Source organism: Tachysurus vachellii, chromosome 6, assembly GCF_030014155.1.
Source record: "Tachysurus vachellii isolate PV-2020 chromosome 6, HZAU_Pvac_v1, whole genome shotgun sequence".
Classification (NCBI taxonomy): Eukaryota; Metazoa; Chordata; class Actinopteri; order Siluriformes; family Bagridae; genus Tachysurus; species Tachysurus vachellii.
In genome coordinates, this window is record NC_083465.1 from 7719766 (window position 1) to 7743880 (window position 24115).

The following is a 24115-nucleotide window of genomic DNA, read 5'->3' on the forward strand; positions in this document are numbered from 1 at the left end:
GCTCATTACTCAATGGGAGTGGGCTATCTGATTGGATAAAAAGGTGGGAAACAGTAGACAGGAAGCTGGATCAAAAGTCTGGCACAGACATGGGAAAATGGCACTAGCCAAGCGCTGACTTGAACCACGGAGGTCATACCCAAATCAGTGACCAACTTTGCCACCCACTATGCTACACATACATGGAAGCCATAATATGAAGGGCACACAGAATTACCATTCTGATACATGGCACAGACTTATGTCTGCACACCAACTGAAGAAACCCTGGGGGTTTAAATAGCAGCATGCACAGGTTCCACGTGTCAGTGCTGATTGCTTGCATGGGATTAAGGGGCTATAAAAGGTGGCCACAGACTTGCTTGAGAATACACCCACAAAGTTACAGTAACCCCACCCCTATGAACAACTCCATTTCAAAGCCAAAAGCCTGGTTCCACCAGTAGTCCCTGATAAGCTCTTGGTCCAGGAAGTGTCATGCTGGGACCTATGAGCGTTCATCTGGTCTGTAACTCTCTTGTGCCCCTTTTCCACCAAGGCAGTTTGAGTGCTGGTTCGGAGCCAGAGCCTAATTTTGAACCAGTTCTTTCTTTTTCGACAGCCAAAGCACCGGCTCTGAACCAGGAAAAGTGGTTCTTAAGTAGCACCAAAACGTTGCTGGTCTAGACTAAAGAACCGCTTGTGTCAGGGGCTGTGGGCGGGGTTACTGTTTTTTTTGATAATTTGATTTTATTTGCATTTGATAATATACCTTAAGAATACTAATGTTTAATACACTTTTACTTTACCGCGATATGATACATGATCAGCACACATGATAGTAGGTAGCTACATGCTAAGGCTAACTTTTTTCTGTGTTAATGATAAAATAACGTACTTTCTTGATAACAACCTCCGTTTATACAGATTACATGGAGCTGCACGTACACGTTGGATTCACCACGTTTGGATGCCAATGTAGGTTCACAAAGCCATGAGCATTAACAGTAAAGCAACATTGTTGATGTGTTTATGTTTGCCGCTGCTGCGCTAAAGTTGCTGGGACACGTGACTTCTATACAGTGACGCCAGACTCGGCTCTGTGACGGCTCTCTTGCCGGTGGAAAGGCAAACCAGTTCTTAGAAGGTTCGCCAGTGGAACCAACTTTGAACCAGCACCAGCACTAGCTCTGAACCAGCACCCGGTTCTTTTTGGTGGAAAAGGGGCACTAGTCCACTAAGTACCGGACACCCTTCCCATGGCGCTGGGAGTCTAATATCTGTCCTACCCTAAAGGCCAGAAATCCGTCTACCATATGACAAAAGGCCTTTGAGAACTGAATAGCAAATGTAGAGCCTTAATCAGAGATCAAGTCAGATAGAAAGCCGGGTGTTTTTACTACATGCTGCAGCAGAAGCTCAGCAGTCTCCTTGGCTGAGGGGAGTTTGGGCAGTAAAAATTTTTTACAGGCTTTTGAGAACTGGTCCACCACCACAAGTATCACCGGAGACACTGGTAAGGTAGTGACAAATTCTAGGGAAAGGTGTGACCATGGAAGATACAGTATGAGGAAGGGGTTGAAGTAGGCCAAGTGAATGGGTTTAAGGCTTATTGTTTCGGGCACAGGTCTGGCAGGCTGTGACATGGGTCTTGCGGTATTATCCATAGTGGGCTTCCAGAAACAATGCTGGAAATACTTTGAAGTTCTGACCTCATCAGGGTGCCCAGCAAAAGGTGAGGTGTTGGCCCAGGAAAGAACCTGTGGTCAGAGGGGCATACAGTCTACCTTGTGTGCCACCAAATGGATGTGGCTCCTGCTGGAGTGCCCAGCAGATTACATCTTTCAAACCCCAGAACAGAGGTGCTACTACTTTGGAAGATGGAATTATGGGCTGGGGATTGTTTTTTCCCAAAGGAGGGTGGCCAATAAGAAAAGGCCAGAAGTTTCAGGGGCCAACTGAAGCCCCTCTCACTTAACGGTTTTCCAGGGCCCAACTGCCCATAGCCCTGAGATGTAAGTGGGTCAGAATACCAGAAAAAATGTGTATTGATAGATTTGCAGCACCAAACTGCATTGGTTTAAGATGAGTTAGGGAAACATGTCTCAGCAACTGTGGTTCTTACTAGCTCTGGAAATCAATAACCATAGCATAAGCTTCCTGGGGCTGCAGCAATTAAATTCAGTTCAGTTTATTTGTATAGCACCTTTAACAAGTCTCAAAGCAGCATTACAGAAGTATAGAAACAGAATAAAAAAAATTGAAGTATAAAATTAAGTTAGTATATATCTTTAACATCTATCCCTATCCCTAATGAGGAAGCTGGAGGCGATGGTGGCAAGGAAAAACTACCCAAGCTGATATGAGGAAGAAACCTTGAGAAGAACCAGGCTCAGAAGGGAACCCATCCTCATTCGGTTGGCACTGGACTGTAAATAATTTGAATGTAAATTATGTTCTTTCTGTAACAGTTTATAATGGGTCAGTGCAATCTTTGTGTTCACCATAGACCCAACACTAATTCCTTAGTGCCAAAAGTCTTCAAATGATTTCTGATAAATACCAGACCATACAGCTGACTGACACAACAATGGTTCAAAGAAGGCATGACAGTTTGCGGGCAGCCCCATCCAAAGCAATCCCCGTCACTGGCTGACCATGTGGATGAATCCCCGGCAGAGTGCACACTGAGCAACAAGACACCAAATAAGTATATCTAATAAGAATAAAATAAAAATAAAATAAATAAATGAATACATACATTTAAAGTTTAAAATTAATTAAAAATATTAATATAAAATTTCAAATACTATATAGGGGGCACGGTGGCTTAGTGGTTAGCACGTTCGCCTCACACCACCAGGGTCGGGGTTCGATTCCCGCCTCCACCTTGTGTGTGTGGAGTTTGCATGTTCTCCCCGTGCCTTGGGGGTTTCCTCCGGGTACTCCGGTTTCCTCCCCCGGTCCAAAGACATGCATGGTAGGTTGATTGGCATCTCTGGAAAATTGTCCCTAGTGTGTGATTGCGTGAGTGAATGAGAGTGTGTGTGTGTGCCCTGCGATGGGTTGGCACTCCGTCCAGGGTGTATCCTGCCTTGATGCCCGATGACGCCTGAGATAGGCACAGGCTCCCCGTGACCCGAGGTAGTTCGGATAAGCGGTAGAAAATGAATGAATGAATGAAATACTATATATCTGTCCCTAATGAGCAAGCCGGAGGTGACGGCGACAATGAAAAACTCCCTGAAGTGATATAAAGGAAGAAGCCTTGAGAGGAACCAGGCTCAGAAGGGAACCCATCTGGCAATTATAATGATAATAATAAAAATGTGAGATATGGGAATGATGGCAAGAGTGGGACTGGCAACATATCAAAAACCACTCTGGCTCACACTCTTATTCCTGTGAAACAGTTCAGCAGTGAAACAGTCATGATCTTCATGAGAGGGGAGTCACTGGCATGAAATACACACAGTGAAGATGAGCTGAAGGGGCCTACCTGTCATGGCTTATTTAATAGTCTACACTAGCAAGGAATGTTACTCACTAAACCAGAGCAAAATAGACCTAACTGTTGTACTGAACCTCAATAAAACAATCCAACTAAAGAAAACACATGGGCTTATATAACAGTGTGCACAGATGACAGGTGTCAGTGTTGATTACCAGCACAGGACTTAGGTGCTATAAAAGAGCATGCTGGTGGCTGCAGAATTTCTTGAGAATGTACCCACGGTGTTACAGAGAGACTTAGTAATAAAGTTAGAGTTAAGTATTTTTCTAAATGTCTGTTCTGTGTAATACTGTTTAATTCACCTTGTCATTCACTATGTAATATTGGTTCAATTTATAACATGCCTTGAATAATATTTTGGTTATACAAAATGTATGTTGCCAGATTTATACCACAGCACAGTGTCTCTCTAATGTACATTGCTTGTCATTTTACCGAGACCAGTCAAAAATTTGCTTTCTGCCAAAATTTTTAAATATACTACAGATCCTTCCTCAAAGACGACTGCTTGCAGAGCCAATTAATGGTCCACAAACATACATCAATCATTGTAGGCCAAATCATTAATGTGTAAAGCTGATGGTAATAATGGGACTGACCAAGATGCAATGCTTAATGATTCAATTTCATCAAGCCTCTTCAGCTGATTCAAGGCATTATTCAGGAATCTTATCATCTTGTTTGCACTCTGGTTGCAGCTGAGGTCAGTTAGCTTGTATGGGTTCCTGTGCACTCTGAGCAGACCATGTTTGTCTTTCCAGACGAATCTTCCAGTTGTCATATCCATCAAGCTGTTTTTATTTTTTTAATATGTAATGGTTTGCTGTTTATTTTTTAAGGGTAAAAACGTCAAACAATGAATCCTGTAAGTGTGAAAGTAAAATTGTAATAGATAGTAGAGTACATAAGACCACATACAGTAGTATCAACACTGCATCACTGTTTGACAGTATGCGAACACCAGTTTGCATAAGTGATAAAACTCTCCAAATGCTTAAGAAGACCATGTGATAAAGCAAAGCAAACAAGCAAGACCATAAATGAGCACCTCTGTAACATCACTCCAGCTTTTGTATCTTCAGGAAGTGCTTTATGTTTGATTTGGTGTCATTGTCTGTCTTTGTCTATTCTAGAGAATTAAGTATATTATATATAAAAAGGCTAGGAGATATGGTGAGCAAACAATTCAATATCTGTGTGCATCATTACGGACGATAATGAATTGCTACCCAAGGAGGTAGGTATGAGGAATTTGTATGTGCTGTCACAGCTCAGTTTGGATTGGCCTGACTGGCATTGGCTGCTCTAAATTTGAAGACTTCTACCTAACATCACACCATGTACTGTCTCCATGCACTAAGGCCTCCTCTTTTCCAGACCTCCACACCGAGGGGTCGGTTGTGGAAAAGCTTGTATTCAGCTTGCCCTGTATGTGGCACAGGAATGTGGCGATACCTAGGGTTGAATATATTTGTTCAGCTAGCTATCTCTTGCCTTCTGTGGCTGCATGGAGACAGCCCGTGCTGTCATCAAAGCCATGTAAAACCACTTCGGCTCTCATAAATACAGCATACACTGAAACAGGTCAGGCAAGCACAGCTCTGCAAGCACAACATGGAGGATTTGAAGCCATACCAGGTCTAGCTGGTACTAAATATTTTTTTTCAAAGTGGTCAAATACTTATTTCACTTATTAAAATGAAAATCAATTTATTACTTTTTTGAAATGCATTTTTCTAGATTTTTTTATTCTGTCTTTCACTGTGAAAATAAACCTACCATTAAAGTTACAGACAGATTGTTTCAATGGGCAAACGTACAAAATCAGTAGAGGACAAAATAAAACATTGTCAATACTCTCTGACACATTGCTCATATCAGCTAAACCAACTTGTCATTTTTCATTGATTTTTTTTATTTTATTTTATAAAAACCTTGTTTCTTTTAAACTTTGTAAATACTGGAGAGAGATATGGGTTAGGGTTAGAGTTAGGGTTAAGTTCTAATTAGAAAATGAACCTTTTGTGCAGTGTGTAATTTAACAAATTCCTTTGGCAGCTCTTACCTGATTCCTGAACAAGGTTCACAACCATTTCTTTTCTCAAACGATTTATTGCCTTCTCTGTAACTGAGAAGGTGAGAGGCTGGTCATTTAGAATTCTTTCTGCAAACTGAAAACAGGCATTTTAAGCAAACATAACACATATTACACCTTGCATACAAAGACACCACAGGATGTGACAGTATCACATGTCCACCTTGAAACTTTGCAGCCTTTACTCCTAATAAAGGCTCTACAACAAACTTGAATTAATGTTCATGTAACCTTCACATTATACCTATAGACACCCTTAACATTTATTACCTTGTGATTTCCAGGCACTACTCTCCCATGGGATCCAAATTTTTTTTTCTTTTGGGATGGATAAATGACCTATAGATTTAATAATCCACAACATTTATATTAGTGTTTGTATATTTAATTAACTTTCAAAACAGTTAATATGCTTGTATTTTTATTTTAATGAAGAGGTGTTTTTAATATTTGATGTTAAATCTGTGCTTTTTCAGTGACACTGACAAGGACTGACACTGTAGTCTCAGGAAATTGGAATGGAATTGAGCTGGCGAGTTATAAAGTACATAGTGAACAGTTTACTTTCAAATCCAGCAGCTTTCATTGTATTTGTTTAAAAGGTTTTCTGTTGCATACTTTATTGTTTTCTTTATTAATATGCAAAAATAGATTAAAATAATATTATATTATATATAAGTATATCACTATGTTATACATAGATTTAATAGTTTCTACTTAATTTTATACTTTCCTAAACATTATAAAGACATACTTTAAAAAGTTGTTTAATCATAATTCAATTTTTTATTCTCATAATTTTAATTTGATTCTTACTTTCTTATGATAAAATAAATCTCTGTCTGAGATGTATTTATGGATACTCACAGCAATGGTCCAGTGATGATGTTCATTTATAACACCAAAAAGGACTTCATATTGGCTTGGATCACACTAAAAATATTAAAACACATAAATTAAAAATTAATAAGTGCAATATAGAATAGAATAATTATAGCCCAATTAAAAAAAACAACAAATAAGGACATATTTTATAAAACTTAGGATAGATTCAATATATACTCACTTTGGAATTCAGTTACCATACCCCTCTTAAAATTTTATATGACTCTTGCCATATTTTGGTCATTGCAAAGGTGTCAATAATGTAAGCCTCATTCTTCTGGTTATGTCTCTGGCACCAGTGTAAAAATGTATGCATTAATAACCTCCAGAAAAACAAACAAAGCATATTAGTATAACATGGTTATGTCTTGATTTTATAATTTAATTAATTATATATTCATTTAAATTAATAGAATTAATGCCATTTAATGGCTATTTATGCATAATACTTTATGGTGTGCTACAGTATGTCCACATCAAAGATTTTATATGCCCCCAATTTTGGCCATCAGGAGAAGAGGAGCTTCTCAGGAGCTGAAGTACAAATATTCGATTATCTCTCCCTGGAGCACATCTTCCATTGACCTATGCAATAAAAAGAAATTATATATAAAATGAAATATGAATAAATATGTGCATATGATATAAACATTGTCACTAAAATGTTTTAGAAAAAGACATTGAAACTTTCAGGCGGTGCTGAAAAGTAGCATGCTTCTCTCCCAAACATTAAATAAATTGGTGAAAACTGTGTAGTAAGTTGTTTTTTGGCTCTAATATTAAACAGAACAGCATCAAGGTATTTGTCCAACATTTGTGGTTTGTCTTTGCACAGTTTTCCAAGTGATCTGAAAAACAAACAGTGCATTGTAAAGTAAATTTTTTAATTTAATTATATTTTTTATATAGTACTTTTAACAATGGACATTGGCCCAAAGCCACTTTTTTCAGTGTTCAGGTTCCCATAGGACTATCCCTGAGCAGGTATTATTTGGGTGGTGGAGCATTCAGAAGACATCAGTGACACTGCCCTGGTTGTAGCATATTAGTGTTTGTTGATTTGATATTAATGTATTAGACACTGCAGTGTTGCTGAGATTTTGGGTAAACTGTGTTCACTTCTTGTCCAGACCAATCTTGTTGGTATACCTTGTCGAAGTACAAATATTGATGGTCAGTATTTTGGCAGGGTTTTGAGTTAATGAATTATTTACAGTTTCTGTATAAAAACACATAAAAGAAATTTTCTTTCAGAGAAAAATTAAACAAATGAGAGGGTTGTAGATAGAAGGCGTGGTTTCTGCTCAGTCTTCAAAGATTCATTCATAAACATAGTTTAGTTTTACTCTTACTTTGTTGAATTCATTGTTTTTTGCAGTAGCATTGTAGCTCGTGCCAGGTGGTTCGATCAAACCTCACTTCACATTTCTCTTTTTTATCAGACGCATAGTCATCGGGAATCATTGCGGAAACATATACAGTAGTGAAAGCAGGTCCTTTGAGAAAATTTGTTGCTTCAATGTAGTATTTTCGTTGCAGAGGTGTGCTGTTGCTCCACCATTTTTGTTTGCAGGCCATTGTAGAACAATGTAGTCAAAATCCTTACACTATTTCCAAAATTTGTTCCAGTCACATCGATCAAAAGTTATGGTCTCAGTAGCGCTGCTCCAGTGGATATGATCTGGTACAGATAGCTTGGGCGCTCCTAACTACCTCAGGGTAAACACATGGATAGGAAAGTGTGTACGTAGCAGTATCCCCCATTAACCATCGGTCAGTCTGAGGGGGGCACTCCTAACTACATTGGGGCATACACAGAGATTTAATTACTGGTCAGTTTGAGGGAGACAGGGAAGGGAGGGAGAGGGTGCTCTTATGCCTCTTTTCCACCGGAAAGAACCAGGTGCTGGTTCAGAGCTAGCACTGGTGCTGGTTCAAAGTTGGTTCCACTGGTGAACCTTCTAAGAACCGGTTTGCCTTTCCACCGGCTAGAGAGCATCAAGAGCCGAGTGTGACGTCACGTTATACGTGTCACGTGTCCCAGCAACTTTAGCGCAGCAGCGGTAAACACAAACACATCAACAATGGCGGATGTTGCTTTACTGTTAATGCTCATGGCTTTGTGAACCTACATTAACGCGGCGAAAAAAAACGTGTACGTGCAGCTCCATGTAATTTGTATAAACGGAGGTTGTAATCGAGAAAGTACATAACGTTATTTTATCGCTAACACAGAAAAAAGTTAGCCTTAGCATGTAGCTACATACTATCATGTGTGCTGATAATGTATCATATTGCGGTAAAGTAAAAGTGTATTAAACATTAGTATACTTAAGGTACATTATCAAATGCGCTAACAGTAGCCCCGCCCACAGTCCCGGACACAAGCGGTTCTTAAGTCTAGACCAGCAACGTTTTGGTGCTACTTAAGAAACTCTTTTCCTGGTTCAGAGCCGGTGCTTTGGCGGTCGAAACAGAAAGAACTGGTTCTAAATTAGGCTCTGGCTCCGAACCAGCACTCGAACTGCCTCAATTGGAAAGGGGCATTAAATTCCTTGGAGTCAGCACATATGATTCCTATCAGTAAACATTATATATAATTACATTCATTACCTTAATTATGGTGGTTTATAACCTTTGACCTTGAGAAATGTCTAACGTAAAAATAAACAAATATGAACTTTTACCTTGAGAACTGTCTAATGATGTAATAATTATGACCTTTGACCTAGACCTGTCAAAACTGAAAGATATGAAAGCCACCAACCATATCTCTCCCCAGTATCTCTCTCACTCTCTCACTCATTTTCTACCGCTTATCCGAACTACCTCGGGTCACAGGGAGCCTCAGGCGTCATCGGGCATCAAGGCAGGATACACCCTGGACGGAGTGCCAACCCATCACAGGGCGCACACACACACACACTCTCATTCACTCACCCAATCACACACTACGGACAATTTTCCAGAGATGCCAATCAACCTACCATGCATGTCTTTGGACCGGGGGAGAAAACCGGAGTACCTGGAGGAAACCCCCGAGGCATGGGGAGAACATGCAAACTCCACACACACAAGGTGGAGGCGGGAATCGAATCCCCAACCCTGGAGGTGTGAGGCGAACGTGCTAACCACTAAGCCACCGTGCCCATCGAAATGATCAGTCTATAACTTTAATGGTAGATTTATTTTAACAGTGAGAGACAGTATAACAAAAAAATCAAGAATAATGCATTTCAAAAAAGTAATAAATTGATTTGCATTTTAATAAGTGAAATAAGTATCTGACCCCTTTGCAAAAAAATTGTATTTGGTGGCAAAACCCTTGTTGGCAATCACAGAGGTCACTGAGAAGAAATTTCTTGTAGTTTGCCACCAGGTTTGCAAACATCTCAGGAGGGCTTTTGTCCCACTCCTCTTTGCAGATCGCATTCCTCCTCCACCAAACAGCTTAGTTTTGGTCTCATCTGACCACAATCCTTTCACCCAGTTCTCCTTTGAATCATTTAGATGTTTATTGGCAAACTTCAAATGAGCCTGTACATGTGCTTTCTTGACTAGGGGGACCTTGTAGGTGCTGCAGGATTTCAGTCGTTCATGGTGTGTTACCAATTGTTTTCTTGGTGACTATTGTCCCAGCTGCCTCGAGATCATTGACAAGATCCTACCATGTAGTTCTGGGCTGATTCCTGACCATTTTTATGATCATTGAAACTTCACAAGTTGAGACCTTGCATGGAGCCTCAGACCAAGAGTGACTGACAGTTATTTTGTGTTTCTTCCATTTGCAATATGGTTTTGATTTACATGTAAAGAACACACTCAGATTCAGAGGTGGTGGTAAAAACAAAGAAAGAAAGAATTTTATTTTGCTGCAGCAAAAGGTGTCTTCCATACAGTATAGAGTGCCAAGTCAAATTTTTTATTAGCAAATTCTAGTGTTTCTGCTCTCCCTTTTGTACCCCAGGTGTGTGCATGTGTGGCCTGGTATGTGTGTGTGTTAGTATGTGTGTGCGTGCATCTGTGTTTGTGACCTCCAATGTCACTGAAGATTTACCCCCTTGAGTTTTCCCTTTTCAGTTATCACCTCAGCAAGGTTAGATCTTAGCAAGCACATGCACACACACTCCCATAATGTTCCCATCCTTTAAGCACGTATAATGTTTATGGCAGGAACAAGGGCCTTCTGTTCTCTCTACCTAGTCTGACACAAAATTTACTATGAAAGCACATATAAATATGATGTTTAAAATTTCCACTACAGCGAATAATCGCACCAACTGTTGTCACCTTCTCACCAAGCTGCTCCTAATGTCAGCTCAGTACCTGTATAAACGACAACTGGGAGCCAGAAATCTTGCTAATTGATAGGGGATCAAATACATATTTCACTCATTAAAATGCAAATCAATTTATAACTTTTTTATAATGCACTTTTCTCTGTTTAAATAAACCTACCATTAAAATTATACTGATTATTTCTTTGTCAGTGGGCAAACATGCAAAATCAGCAGGGCCTCAGGGTAAGGTGAGGTTGGCTGCCGTCGCGACTGCTCTGGTTACACTTCGGTTACTCCGGTTACACTTTGTCTTTTTTTGTTTGTTTTATATATTTATTTACATAGATACCATTCTATTTATACAAGATAGTCATCATTAGATATGACAGAGCCACTCATATCTATTGGTGTCCAATCCACTCACCCTTTGCCGCTCTTTCACGCTCCTGCACACCAAATCTGGAACTACTGACCATCAAATGTCGGCCCTTCTATCTACCTCGGGAATTCAGCTCGGTCATAGTCAGTGAGATTTATATTCCACCTCAAGCGGACACGGACACCTCAGGGTAAACACATGGATAGGAAAGTGTGTACGTAGCAGTATCCCCCATTAACCATCGGTCAGTCTGAGGGGGGCACTCCTAACTACATTGGGGCATACACAGAGATTTAATTACTGGTCAGTTTGAGGGAGACAGGGAAGGGAGGGAGAGGGTGCTCTTATGCCTCTTTTCCACCGGAAAGAACCAGGTGCTGGTTCAGAGCTAGCACTGGTGCTGGTTCAAAGTTGGTTCCACTGGTGAACCTTCTAAGAACCGGTTTGCCTTTCCACCGGCTAGAGAGCATCAAGAGCCGAGTGTGACGTCACGTTATACGTGTCACGTGTCCCAGCAACTTTAGCGCAGCAGCGGTAAACACAAACACATCAACAATGGCGGATGTTGCTTTACTGTTAATGCTCATGGCTTTGTGAACCTACATTAACGCGGCGAAAAAAAACGTGTACGTGCAGCTCCATGTAATTTGTATAAACGGAGGTTGTAATCGAGAAAGTACATAACGTTATTTTATCGCTAACACAGAAAAAAGTTAGCCTTAGCATGTAGCTACATACTATCATGTGTGCTGATAATGTATCATATTGCGGTAAAGTAAAAGTGTATTAAACATTAGTATACTTAAGGTACATTATCAAATGCGCTAACAGTAGCCCCGCCCACAGTCCCGGACACAAGCGGTTCTTAAGTCTAGACCAGCAACGTTTTGGTGCTACTTAAGAAACTCTTTTCCTGGTTCAGAGCCGGTGCTTTGGCGGTCGAAACAGAAAGAACTGGTTCTAAATTAGGCTCTGGCTCCGAACCAGCACTCGAACTGCCTCAATTGGAAAGGGGCATTAAATTCCTTGGAGTCAGCACATATGATTCCTATCAGTAAACATTATATATAATTACATTCATTACCTTAATTATGGTGGTTTATAACCTTTGACCTTGAGAAATGTCTAACGTAAAAATAAACAAATATGAACTTTTACCTTGAGAACTGTCTAATGATGTAATAATTATGACCTTTGACCTAGACCTGTCAAAACTGAAAGATATGAAAGCCACCAACCATATCTCTCCCCAGTATCTCTCTCACTCTCTCACTCATTTTCTACCGCTTATCCGAACTACCTCGGGTCACAGGGAGCCTCAGGCGTCATCGGGCATCAAGGCAGGATACACCCTGGACGGAGTGCCAACCCATCACAGGGCGCACACACACACACACTCTCATTCACTCACCCAATCACACACTACGGACAATTTTCCAGAGATGCCAATCAACCTACCATGCATGTCTTTGGACCGGGGGAGAAAACCGGAGTACCTGGAGGAAACCCCCGAGGCATGGGGAGAACATGCAAACTCCACACACACAAGGTGGAGGCGGGAATCGAATCCCCAACCCTGGAGGTGTGAGGCGAACGTGCTAACCACTAAGCCACCGTGCCCATCGAAATGATCAGTCTATAACTTTAATGGTAGATTTATTTTAACAGTGAGAGACAGTATAACAAAAAAATCAAGAATAATGCATTTCAAAAAAGTAATAAATTGATTTGCATTTTAATAAGTGAAATAAGTATCTGACCCCTTTGCAAAAAAATTGTATTTGGTGGCAAAACCCTTGTTGGCAATCACAGAGGTCACTGAGAAGAAATTTCTTGTAGTTTGCCACCAGGTTTGCAAACATCTCAGGAGGGCTTTTGTCCCACTCCTCTTTGCAGATCGCATTCCTCCTCCACCAAACAGCTTAGTTTTGGTCTCATCTGACCACAATCCTTTCACCCAGTTCTCCTTTGAATCATTTAGATGTTTATTGGCAAACTTCAAATGAGCCTGTACATGTGCTTTCTTGACTAGGGGGACCTTGTAGGTGCTGCAGGATTTCAGTCGTTCATGGTGTGTTACCAATTGTTTTCTTGGTGACTATTGTCCCAGCTGCCTCGAGATCATTGACAAGATCCTACCATGTAGTTCTGGGCTGATTCCTGACCATTTTTATGATCATTGAAACTTCACAAGTTGAGACCTTGCATGGAGCCTCAGACCAAGAGTGACTGACAGTTATTTTGTGTTTCTTCCATTTGCAATATGGTTTTGATTTACATGTAAAGAACACACTCAGATTCAGAGGTGGTGGTAAAAACAAAGAAAGAAAGAATTTTATTTTGCTGCAGCAAAAGGTGTCTTCCATACAGTATAGAGTGCCAAGTCAAATTTTTTATTAGCAAATTCTAGTGTTTCTGCTCTCCCTTTTGTACCCCAGGTGTGTGCATGTGTGGCCTGGTATGTGTGTGTGTTAGTATGTGTGTGCGTGCATCTGTGTTTGTGACCTCCAATGTCACTGAAGATTTACCCCCTTGAGTTTTCCCTTTTCAGTTATCACCTCAGCAAGGTTAGATCTTAGCAAGCACATGCACACACACTCCCATAATGTTCCCATCCTTTAAGCACGTATAATGTTTATGGCAGGAACAAGGGCCTTCTGTTCTCTCTACCTAGTCTGACACAAAATTTACTATGAAAGCACATATAAATATGATGTTTAAAATTTCCACTACAGCGAATAATCGCACCAACTGTTGTCACCTTCTCACCAAGCTGCTCCTAATGTCAGCTCAGTACCTGTATAAACGACAACTGGGAGCCAGAAATCTTGCTAATTGATAGGGGATCAAATACATATTTCACTCATTAAAATGCAAATCAATTTATAACTTTTTTATAATGCACTTTTCTCTGTTTAAATAAACCTACCATTAAAATTATACTGATTATTTCTTTGTCAGTGGGCAAACATGCAAAATCAGCAGGGCCTCAGGGTAAGGTGAGGTTGGCTGCCGTCGCGACTGCTCTGGTTACACTTCGGTTACTCCGGTTACACTTTGTCTTTTTTTGTTTGTTTTATATATTTATTTACATAGATACCATTCTATTTATACAAGATAGTCATCATTAGATATGACAGAGCCACTCATATCTATTGGTGTCCAATCCACTCACCCTTTGCCGCTCTTTCACGCTCCTGCACACCAAATCTGGAACTACTGACCATCAAATGTCGGCCCTTCTATCTACCTCGGGAATTCAGCTCGGTCATAGTCAGTGAGATTTATATTCCACCTCAAGCGGACACGGACACTGCAGTATGGGACTTACATGAGACACTAACACTACACCAAACACAGCATCAGGACGCTGCGCTCATTGTTGTGGGAGACAGTGCCAACCTTAAGTGTGCACTACCAAACTTTGAGCACCTGCCCCAATAGGGGCGAAAGGACACTGGACCACTGCTACACACCATTCAAGAACAGCTACAAGGCACAATCACATCCAATGTTTGGGAAATTGGATCATGCCGCCATCTTCCTCATGCCTGTATACAAACAAAGGCTGAAACAGGAAGCTCAGTTTCAGAAGGAGGTTGTGCGATGGACTGACCAATCGGTGGCCGCTCTGCAGGACACTGTAGATGACGCACACTGGGACATGTTCAGGTGCAGCTCTGATGACGTCATGTTTACGGAAGCAGTTGTGGGATTCATTGGGAAACTATCGGATGATACGGTGCAGAAAACCACCATCAGATGGAGATTCCGCTCCACTGCCTACAACACGGGGCTCACCACTGGGTCATGGATGAGTACAAGGCTGTGTCTTACAGTGAGCGCAGAGCGGTGAAGGAAGCAAAGCGGCGCTACAGGGGAAACTAGAGTCAGAGTTCCAACATGGTGGCTCTAGAAGCCTTTGGCAGGGACTAAGGAACATCACGAACTATAGAACACCAGCTTCTAGAATGGGGAATGCGGACTCTGGCATACGAGCTAAACATCTTTTACTCTAGCTTTGATGCTGCAGCTAACCATGCTAGAGGCGCTAGCGGCACAAACAGCATGCACGCTGAGAGAGCTGGAGAGGTAAACACATTTACCATCTCGGAGCATGACATGAGGAGGGCATTCAAGAGAGTGAATGCCAGGAAGGCAGCAGGACCAGATGGCATCACAGGTCAGGTTCTGAAAGCCAGCGCTGACCAGCTAGCACCGGTGTTCACTGAGATATTCAACCTCTCACTGGAACAGTCTGTTGTCCCCTCATGCTTTAAACAGTCCACCATTGTTCCTGTCCCGAAGAAACCCCAGCCCACCTGCCTCAACGATTACCGCCCTGTAGCCCTGACCTCAGTAGTGATTAAGTGCTTTGAAAGACTGGTCAGAGACTTTTGCTCTACTGAGGATGCCATTGCTCATCTTCTCCACACTACAATGAGCCTCCTGGACTGCAGAAGGTAATTATGCAAAAAATTATGTTTGTGGACTACAGTTGAGCATTCAACACCATAATTCCCTCCACGCTCACCTCTAAGTTGGAGGTCCTGGGACTGTGTCAATGGATCTCCAGCTTCCTGACAGACAGACCACAAATCGTACGGGTGGGCAACCACACCTCATCCACCCTCACCCTCAGCACTGGAGCTCCCCAGGGTTGTGTACTGAGCCCCCTGCTGTACTTACTGTACACATATGACTGTGTGGCCACTTCCAACTCCACCACCATCATCAACTTTGCTGACGACACTGTTGTGGTGGGCCTGATCTCCAACAACGACGAGACGGCCTACTTACAGGAGACTAAATTCCTGGAGAGATGGTGCCAGGAGAGCAATCTTCTCCTGAACGTCAGCAAGACTAAGGGAGTTGATAGTGGACTTCAGCACGAAGCTGGAGCGTTCATACCAACCGCTAAACTTCAAAGGGACCCCATTGGAGAGAGTGTACAATGTCCAGTACCTAAGTGTTAACATCACACAGGACCTCTCTTATTCCTGTCACATGAACACCCTGGTGAAGAAGGCCCGGCAGCGTCTTTACCATATGAGACGCTTAAGGGACTTCAAACTACCATCTCAGGTGCTAAAGACTTTCTACACCTGCATCATTGAGAGCGTCCTGACGGGTAGCATCACTTCCTGGTTTGGGAACAGCACCATGAATGACAGGCGAGCCCTCCAGAGGGTGGTGCGGTCAGCTGAACGTACCATCCACACTGAGCTCCCTGACCTGCAGGACATCTACAGCACATGGTGCCGGACCAGGGCCACTAAGATTGTAAAGGATCTCAGCCATCCCAACAATGGACTCTTTTATTTGTTGCATTCAGGGAAAGGCTTCCGCTCCTTGAAAGCAAACATAGAGAGAATAAGGAGAAGCTTCTTAGCACAGGCTATTCAGAGTTTAAACCAGGAAACACCCGGGATCTAGTACTGGGCCTTTCCCTCCATATTCACTTTTTTTTGCACAATCTTTTTTGTACTATGACACTTTAACTCTGGACTGTCACTTTAAATCTGGACTTGCACAGCACAATGCCACTTTATACACACCATACTGTATATGGACACTTTAAGGACAATCATTAAAAACATACGCATTTATGTATATACTAATTTACTAAACTATAATTTATATAGTTTTTATATAGTTTATACTTTTTATTTATCTACCTCCATTTGGTTTTATTTATATCCTTAATTCCATTCCTTTTTAGGCTTGAATACCAGACAGAAGTAAAAAGCATTTCACTGCATGTCTTACTCTGTTTGTATGTGACAAATAAAATTTGATTTGGTTTGATTTGATATAAGTGCTGGCCATAAAACATATGGACACAAAACTATAAAAAGAAAAATAACAATGAAAGCTAAAGTCATTACTCTAAATCACATCAATTCTGAAGTTCATTCATTCATTCATTTTCTACCGCTTATCCGAACTATCTCGGGTCACGGGGAGCCTGTGCCTATCTCAACTGATAACCAAGCATGACCAAAATTACAAGCGATAAATGGGAGTCTTATTTGATAAACCAACCACAGTTAAAAAGATTCAGGGTTGTAATTTGATAAGCAAGTTTTATTGCCTGATTTCACAACGCTTCTTTACGAGTATAAAGAGTATTATGTATGTATGTTATGTATGTATGTATGTATGTATGTATGTATGTATGTATGTAGTTTCTTTTTTTTGTTTCTGTTGATTTGAACAATAGTCATGGAAAATATGAATGTGGCTGATTTTGATGGCAGGACACAACTATGTTTTATCAAGCTGTTGCTGGAAAACTGTAAAGAGGTCTTTTTTAATCTTTGTCGAGAATAAATATAAAATTTTCTTCAAGGAGTCCCTGATTCTTTGGGTGATGAACTATTTCCTCCCCAAATAAGCTTAGTGGTAATTGATAACTTAATGGAATCTGCCAGTAAGAACAACAATCCAGCAATGTTGCTTCATGGATCCTGACAGTGAATATATTTTTAAAGAAAACAAAGGTTCTCACATAGTGGATCTGCTTAGGAATCAAGAATCTCACAGCCCTTCATAGAGTATCTGACGATCAGAGGTCTTTTGAAAGAATTATTTTTTACTGTACCTAGTCTAAATATTCCCTTTTCAATGATAACTAATGGTGCTGTTCGATGCAAAATATGATGGCATGAAAAGATCCAAAGATCCATATTCTTCTCGACTTGATTCCTCTTCTTCACCCCTAAAAGCAACAACTATGATTCTTTGACCCTCAAACTTGTTCACTCGTTAATTCACCCATTCTTAACTGATCTGTCTGGTGAGATTTTTGAAATGACTGATGAATTGCTACTGTACTCTTGTTGCAATGTATTTTGATACCATTTATTTCAAATAATTATGCAAAGAGAATTTTATGTGAAGCATTGTGATTAATTAGTCCACTACACATGCAATTAAAACATATCCAGAGAGCTAACACATTGTACACAACTAATGATTGTTTTCTAACTACTCTAGAGTACAGGGTTTTTATTTTTTTTTTTTTTCAAAAGACAATACATAGACATTATAGTTTCTATTTAAACATTTGCAAACATAGACATAATACGATTAAATGGAAAATACATTTACATACAAAATACATTGCAGAAAGCTGAAGTAAAATTTTAAACTTGTACAGGTGGGTTTCCGTATGAGTCAAAAGATTTTATGAAAGTTTCATCATTAAGACTATCTATCAAATCGATTTGTTTGGTAAATTTAATAGTATAGTGAGAGATCTTGTTATTAAGGTAAATGTAGATAAACACATTGCTTGGAAGCATCACAAAGAATCATAACTATCCAATCATTTAATGATTATAGGTATCATATATACTACTTTTTTAGCCAGAACCCTGGAATTAAATTTATCTGGCCACTTTACCAGATATTCTTCTGGTTTGGGATATTTTCAGACATGACTATTTCTATTTTCAGTGCCATGTCCTTGCCAATAACAACCTTTTGTAACCGTGTTTCATAACATGTTCACTCAGATTTTCATTCAGGTTACATTTTTATCCATGGTAGTGGCTGAACCATAAAATTAAGGCCTAAATTCCTGAGATATATTGCTTGCTGATGCTTTTTCACTTAAAAATGTCAGTATTATTTATACATCATTTTGATAGACTCTAGAGAAGGTGTGCTTTCTTCTGTCTGTCTTGAAAGTAAAATCATAATGTCAGATCTTCTAGTTTTACTCTTATATCAAAGTTTTTTGGTCTGTATGTAATCAAGGAAATTGTCATTGACAAACTAGATCAGAAACGCAAGACTCGTGTAAATCCAAATATGTTGAAGCCATTTCTAGATCTATATTTCTATATTTTTCCAATTTCTGAAATTAAAACTTGGAAGAAAACTACTGTAGAAGTAGTGTCTATTGCTTAGACTTTGCAGTCTGATGAGAACTTGGTTAGCCAGTCTTCATCAGTGATAGGTGCTAGACTGATGAATTTTCAGATATTAGAAACTCTTGAGTCTGATAGTCTCTTGTTGGCTACTTATTTACCTGACCTGCAGTACAAAAATATTGTGGCTTTAATCAAGGAAATTTCCCCCATATTTGGTAATTTACCCAACCAGACCTCTGTCTTGCAGCATGACATTAATGTGATAAAGGATATGCCATTAAAACAGAATCCCTATTGTCTAAATTCAGCTAAATGTGAGATTATGCATAAAGAAGTGGAAAACCTGTTGGAAAATGGTTTAGCCATTCCTATTTGTAGTCCGTGGAGCTCACCTTGTGTATTGGTGCCAAAACCTGATGGTACTTTCAGACTTCGTACAGATTATAGAAAATTTTATGCAACTGACTCATTTCTTCTGCCACAAATTGATGATTGCATTGACATTGTTGGTAAGGCATGTTTTCTCACCAGATTAGTTGTCAAAGGATATTGGCAGGTTCCACTGAGTCCAAGAGCTGTCTGCTTTTGTCAATATAGATGCTTTTCTACAGTAGACAGTGATGACTTAAAAAATTCTCCTGCAATGTTTCAGAGACTTGATATCTCTGTTCTTGCTGGTGTACCAAATTGTATAGCCTATCTGGATAATTTGGTCATACATTGCTGTGATTAACACAGTCATGTAAAGTCCATTTGAGCTGTGTTTACCAAGTTAAAGGAGGCTAATATGACATTGAACTTGGCAAAAGGTGAACTTGCACATTGACACTGTGCCTTATTTTAGGATGAGGGTTGTTCATGGAAATGATTGCCATTGGAAGCTAAAATTCTTGACATTTCCATTCCCACAACCTGACGGGAATTATGTGAATTTTTAGGAATTGTTGTTTATTATAGTGTGTTTTTGTTTCTCTTCATTGCTGAGCCCTGCTACTACTTTCACATGAATGTCAACTTGCTTTTAATAATGTGTATACTTTTTTGTGTTCTACTCCTGTTCTAGTTGCCCCTGACTTTTCTAATCCTTTAAAAACTGGAAATTGAAGTGAGTGAATGGGAGCAGTGTTATTACAGGAAGATAACAATAAAGTAAACCTTATGAAGTCAGACCACCTTTCTTTGTTTCTCACCCCTAAGTGATCAATACTCATCCAACGTATAAAGCCATCAAGGACGACCAACAAAGTGTAGCCTGGGGGGCAGAATCTGTACTTCAGGACAGGTTTCAACACACTGACTGGAGTTTGTTTGCCTTACAGGCTACTTGTGGCCCTCACATGGACATTGATATTGGACCCACAGCAGTTTTCCTACCAGAGCAATAGGAGCACAGAGGATGCAGTCTCCTCAGTGCTGCACTCTGTGCTCACTCACCTGTGCAATAATAACACATATGCACAAATGCTGTTTGTGGACTTTAGCTCAGAATTTAATACCATAATCCCTTACAAGTTAATCAGCAAACTTGTGGATCTAGGCATCAACACCTCCCTCTGTCACTGGATTATGGACTTTCAGCAAGTCAGATCGGGCTACATCCACTCTGCCACCATCTCCTTTAACACAGGTGTGCCACAGGGCAGAGTTCATTCCTCTATACCCTCTTCACTCATGACTGCAGGCCTGTGCATGGATCTAATTCCATAATCAACTTTGCTGATGACACCATGTACTCATATTGTAAATACTGTACATATTGCACTTGCTGCATATTGCACTTCTGGTTAGATGCCAATCCGCATTTCTTTGCCTTGTGCTTGTATATGTGTAATGACAATAAAGTTGAATCTAATCTAATCTAATCTAATCTAATATAGGGAAAATAATCAAGGGAACATGAAAAGCATGGGGGGAAGCAGGAATGGAATCAGGATCAGGCAGGGCAACACATGTGAGACACAAAATAAACAGAAACACATGGTACAAAATAACAAATCCCCTGTCAACAAACACTCCCTTGTGTTCCAACAAAGAATAGTCTAACCACACTAACAAGGACTGAGCAAAGAACAAAGAAAAGTTAGGGTTTAAATACCCTAGCAAGTCAGAGAACAGAATAGAAGCCTGTGGCTTGTCACATAGGTATACATTACAGCACAGTAAATTTCTTTCTTCACATATCCCAATTTTAGGAGTTGAGGTCAGAGCACAGGGTCAGCAATGATCCAGCACTCCTGGAGCAAAGAGAAGGGCTCAAGGGCCCAAGAGTGGAAGCATGGTAGTGCTGTGGCTTGAACTCTGATCGTACAATCGAGAACTCAGAGCCTTAACTGCTTGAGACACTACTGCCCTAGATTGAAAAGATGGTTGAAAACCAAAAGGACGTTTTACAGGGCAAGTCAAATAAAAAAACCCACAAAGACAGAATGTCTCCAGGTAGCGTCCAAAGTCTAATTTCCAAAATATTAAAACAGAAAAGACATAGCAATGCTACAAAATGGCACAATATGCAGTAAGCAAACAATATGCAAATTCACATCTACATCACATGTTGGAAGATAGGACTCTGAGAGTGGTAGGACATACCAGTATGTAGAAAACATCCTTTTATACTATATAAGCATTCCTGCAATGCAGAGATGGTACTGACTCATTGAGAAGACTCAAAATTCTGGGAGACATTATATGCTTTGAAATATGAGAGAACATTACCAGACATCTTGTACAAATGATGATGTCAAGAGAGGGCAGGATTACAGAAAATGACAAACCTACTGAAGACAGTATATCACCAGTTTTATCTCCTTTCACTCATTTTGGCCTATAAGTCAAGAGAGTTTGTGCATTGGTAAAAAAGGTATGAAGTCAAATTTGCTTTCCTGGTAACTGCTGTACATCACACAATTGCCAATGTATCTGTAGAAAAGTAACAAGGCAAATTTTATGGAAGGACAAAGAGAACTAGAAGAAGCATATACTTGAATAAAAACAAAATTCATGACACGGCTAATGTAGGGGTGAATTAGCGAGTAATATGTGGACTATGATACTGTTAATTATTATATTGGTATTTATTGTACAACCCAAATTCCGGCATTGTTGGGACGTTTTTTATGTTCAAATAAAATGAATACATGTGAGCCAATATTTTATTCACAATGGAACATAGACAACATAACAAATGTTTAAATGGGGAAATTTTACACTTTTATCCACTAAATGAGCTCATTTCAAATTTGATGCCTGCTTGATAAATGTAAATTCAATTAGTTGGGATGGGGGCATGTTTACCATGGTGTAGCATCTCCTCTTCTTTTCATAAGAGTTGGAAGATGAGTTTTGGTGTTGGAATTTTTCCCTTGTTTTTCCAGCTGCTGAAGAGTTTGTGGTCATCTTTGATGCATTTTCCATTTAATGATGCGCCACATGTTCTTTATAGGTGAAATATCTGGATTGCAGGCAGGCCAATTCAGCACCCAGACTAAGCTATGCTGTTGTAATAGCTGCAGTATGTGGTTTTTCATTGTCCTTCTATAATACACAAGTCCATCCCTGAAATAGATATCGTCTGGAGGGAGCATATGTTGCTCAAAAACCTTTCAGCATTCATAGTGCCTTTCAAAACATGCAAACTGCCATATCATTTGCACTTATGCACCCTGTACCATCAGAGATATACCCAGAGGACATGGCATCCGTGATTTTTAATAAGAATGTTAAATTTCAATTTGTTTGACTATAGAACACATTTCTACTTTGAAACAGTCTATTTTAAATGGCCCACAGGACATGACAGTGCTTCTGGATCATGTTCACATATGGCTTCCTTTTTGCATGATAGATCTTTAGTTGCACCTGCAGATGGCACGGTGGATTGTGTTTACATACAGTGGTTTCTGGAAGTATTTTTGGGCCCATTTACTAATGTCATTGAAACAATCATGTGGATGAGTGATGCAGTGTTGTCTGAGGGCCCATAGACCATGGGCATTTAATAAAGGTCTTCGGCCTTGTCCCATATGCAGAAATTTCTCCAGTTCCTCTGAAACTTTTGATGATGTTATGCAATGTAGTTGATGAGATTTGCAAAGCCTATGCAATTTAACGTTGAGGAACATTGTTTTTAAAGTATTCCACAATCTATGTATGCACTCTTTCACAGTTTAGAGAGCCTCTGCCCATATTTACTTCTGAGAGACTGCCTCTCTAAGACATCCCTTTTATCATTCAATCATTCAATTAAATTCATTCAATTAAACTGCCGGTGTCTATGACTTTGACTATGAAAGGTTTGTCAGGGTCAGGATGGTGTAGAATTGGTGTCATGGTAAATTTCTGTTTTAACTGGGTGAAAGATTCTTGGGCTGATTCTCACAGATTCTGACCAGGTTATATGCATTTCAAAGGTCAATCTTGGTAAAAATGGGGGCCTATCTGAGTTGATCTAGGGCAGGTGGCACCAGGGGGAGTGGGGATACCAGACCATGATAGCATTGAGTCCCCTGTAGTCGATGCATGGATGAAGCCAGCCACCTCCTTGATGTATTTTTCTATTGCTTGGGTTTCTGGAAGGGACAATGGGTATACTTGGCTCTGCAAAGGAGAGGTGTTGGGCAGTAACTTAATGATACAGTCCTATAGCCTGTGGGGAGGCAGTTTGGTGGCATGTTCTTTGTCAAACACAGCATTTAGCTCCTCATACTCATTGGGGATGGTTACTGTGGTCATGGGTTCAGGGCTCTTGATGGTCATGGTATAACATGTTTCTTTTGTACACAATTATATGACCAGCGAGGGATCATTCTTTCTGCTTTCCTGAAACTTAAGGGTTGTGAAGGTGTAGCCAGGGGAATCCCAGTGTGATGGGGTTTGCCATGGATGAGAGGACAAACGGTTATTTTCTCAATGTTAAGCAGTCCAATCTGTAGTGTTTTTGGCCCCAAAAAATGCAAAAAAGTCTGGTGTGTGATGTAATTGTCCACCACTTTAATCATGGTAAAGAGGTTGAGATCTTCCATGAGCTGATGGAGGATCAGTTTGATGGTGTACCCAGTGTCTATTAGGGCAAGGGGAACTGTGGGTGGATTTGTTGGAAGTGTCAAG

The 24115-nt window shown here is 40.2% G+C and overlaps 1 protein-coding gene across 3 annotated transcripts in view; it reads left to right on the forward strand.

The window, feature by feature from the left end:
* LOC132847061 (signal-induced proliferation-associated 1-like protein 2) overlaps positions 1-24115 on the forward strand; it is a 117185-nt gene that overhangs the window by 72711 nt on the left and 20359 nt on the right. The window contains exon 16 of one of the 3 annotated variants that reach the window (XM_060871986.1): positions 2302-2598. The exons of the other annotated variants lie outside the window; for them this stretch is intronic. Coding sequence (XP_060727969.1) covers positions 2302-2340 — 39 coding nt within the window. The 3' untranslated portion in view covers positions 2341-2598. Of the gene's footprint in view, positions 1-2301; positions 2599-24115 lie in introns of those variants that run through there. 3 annotated transcript variants of the gene reach the window in all.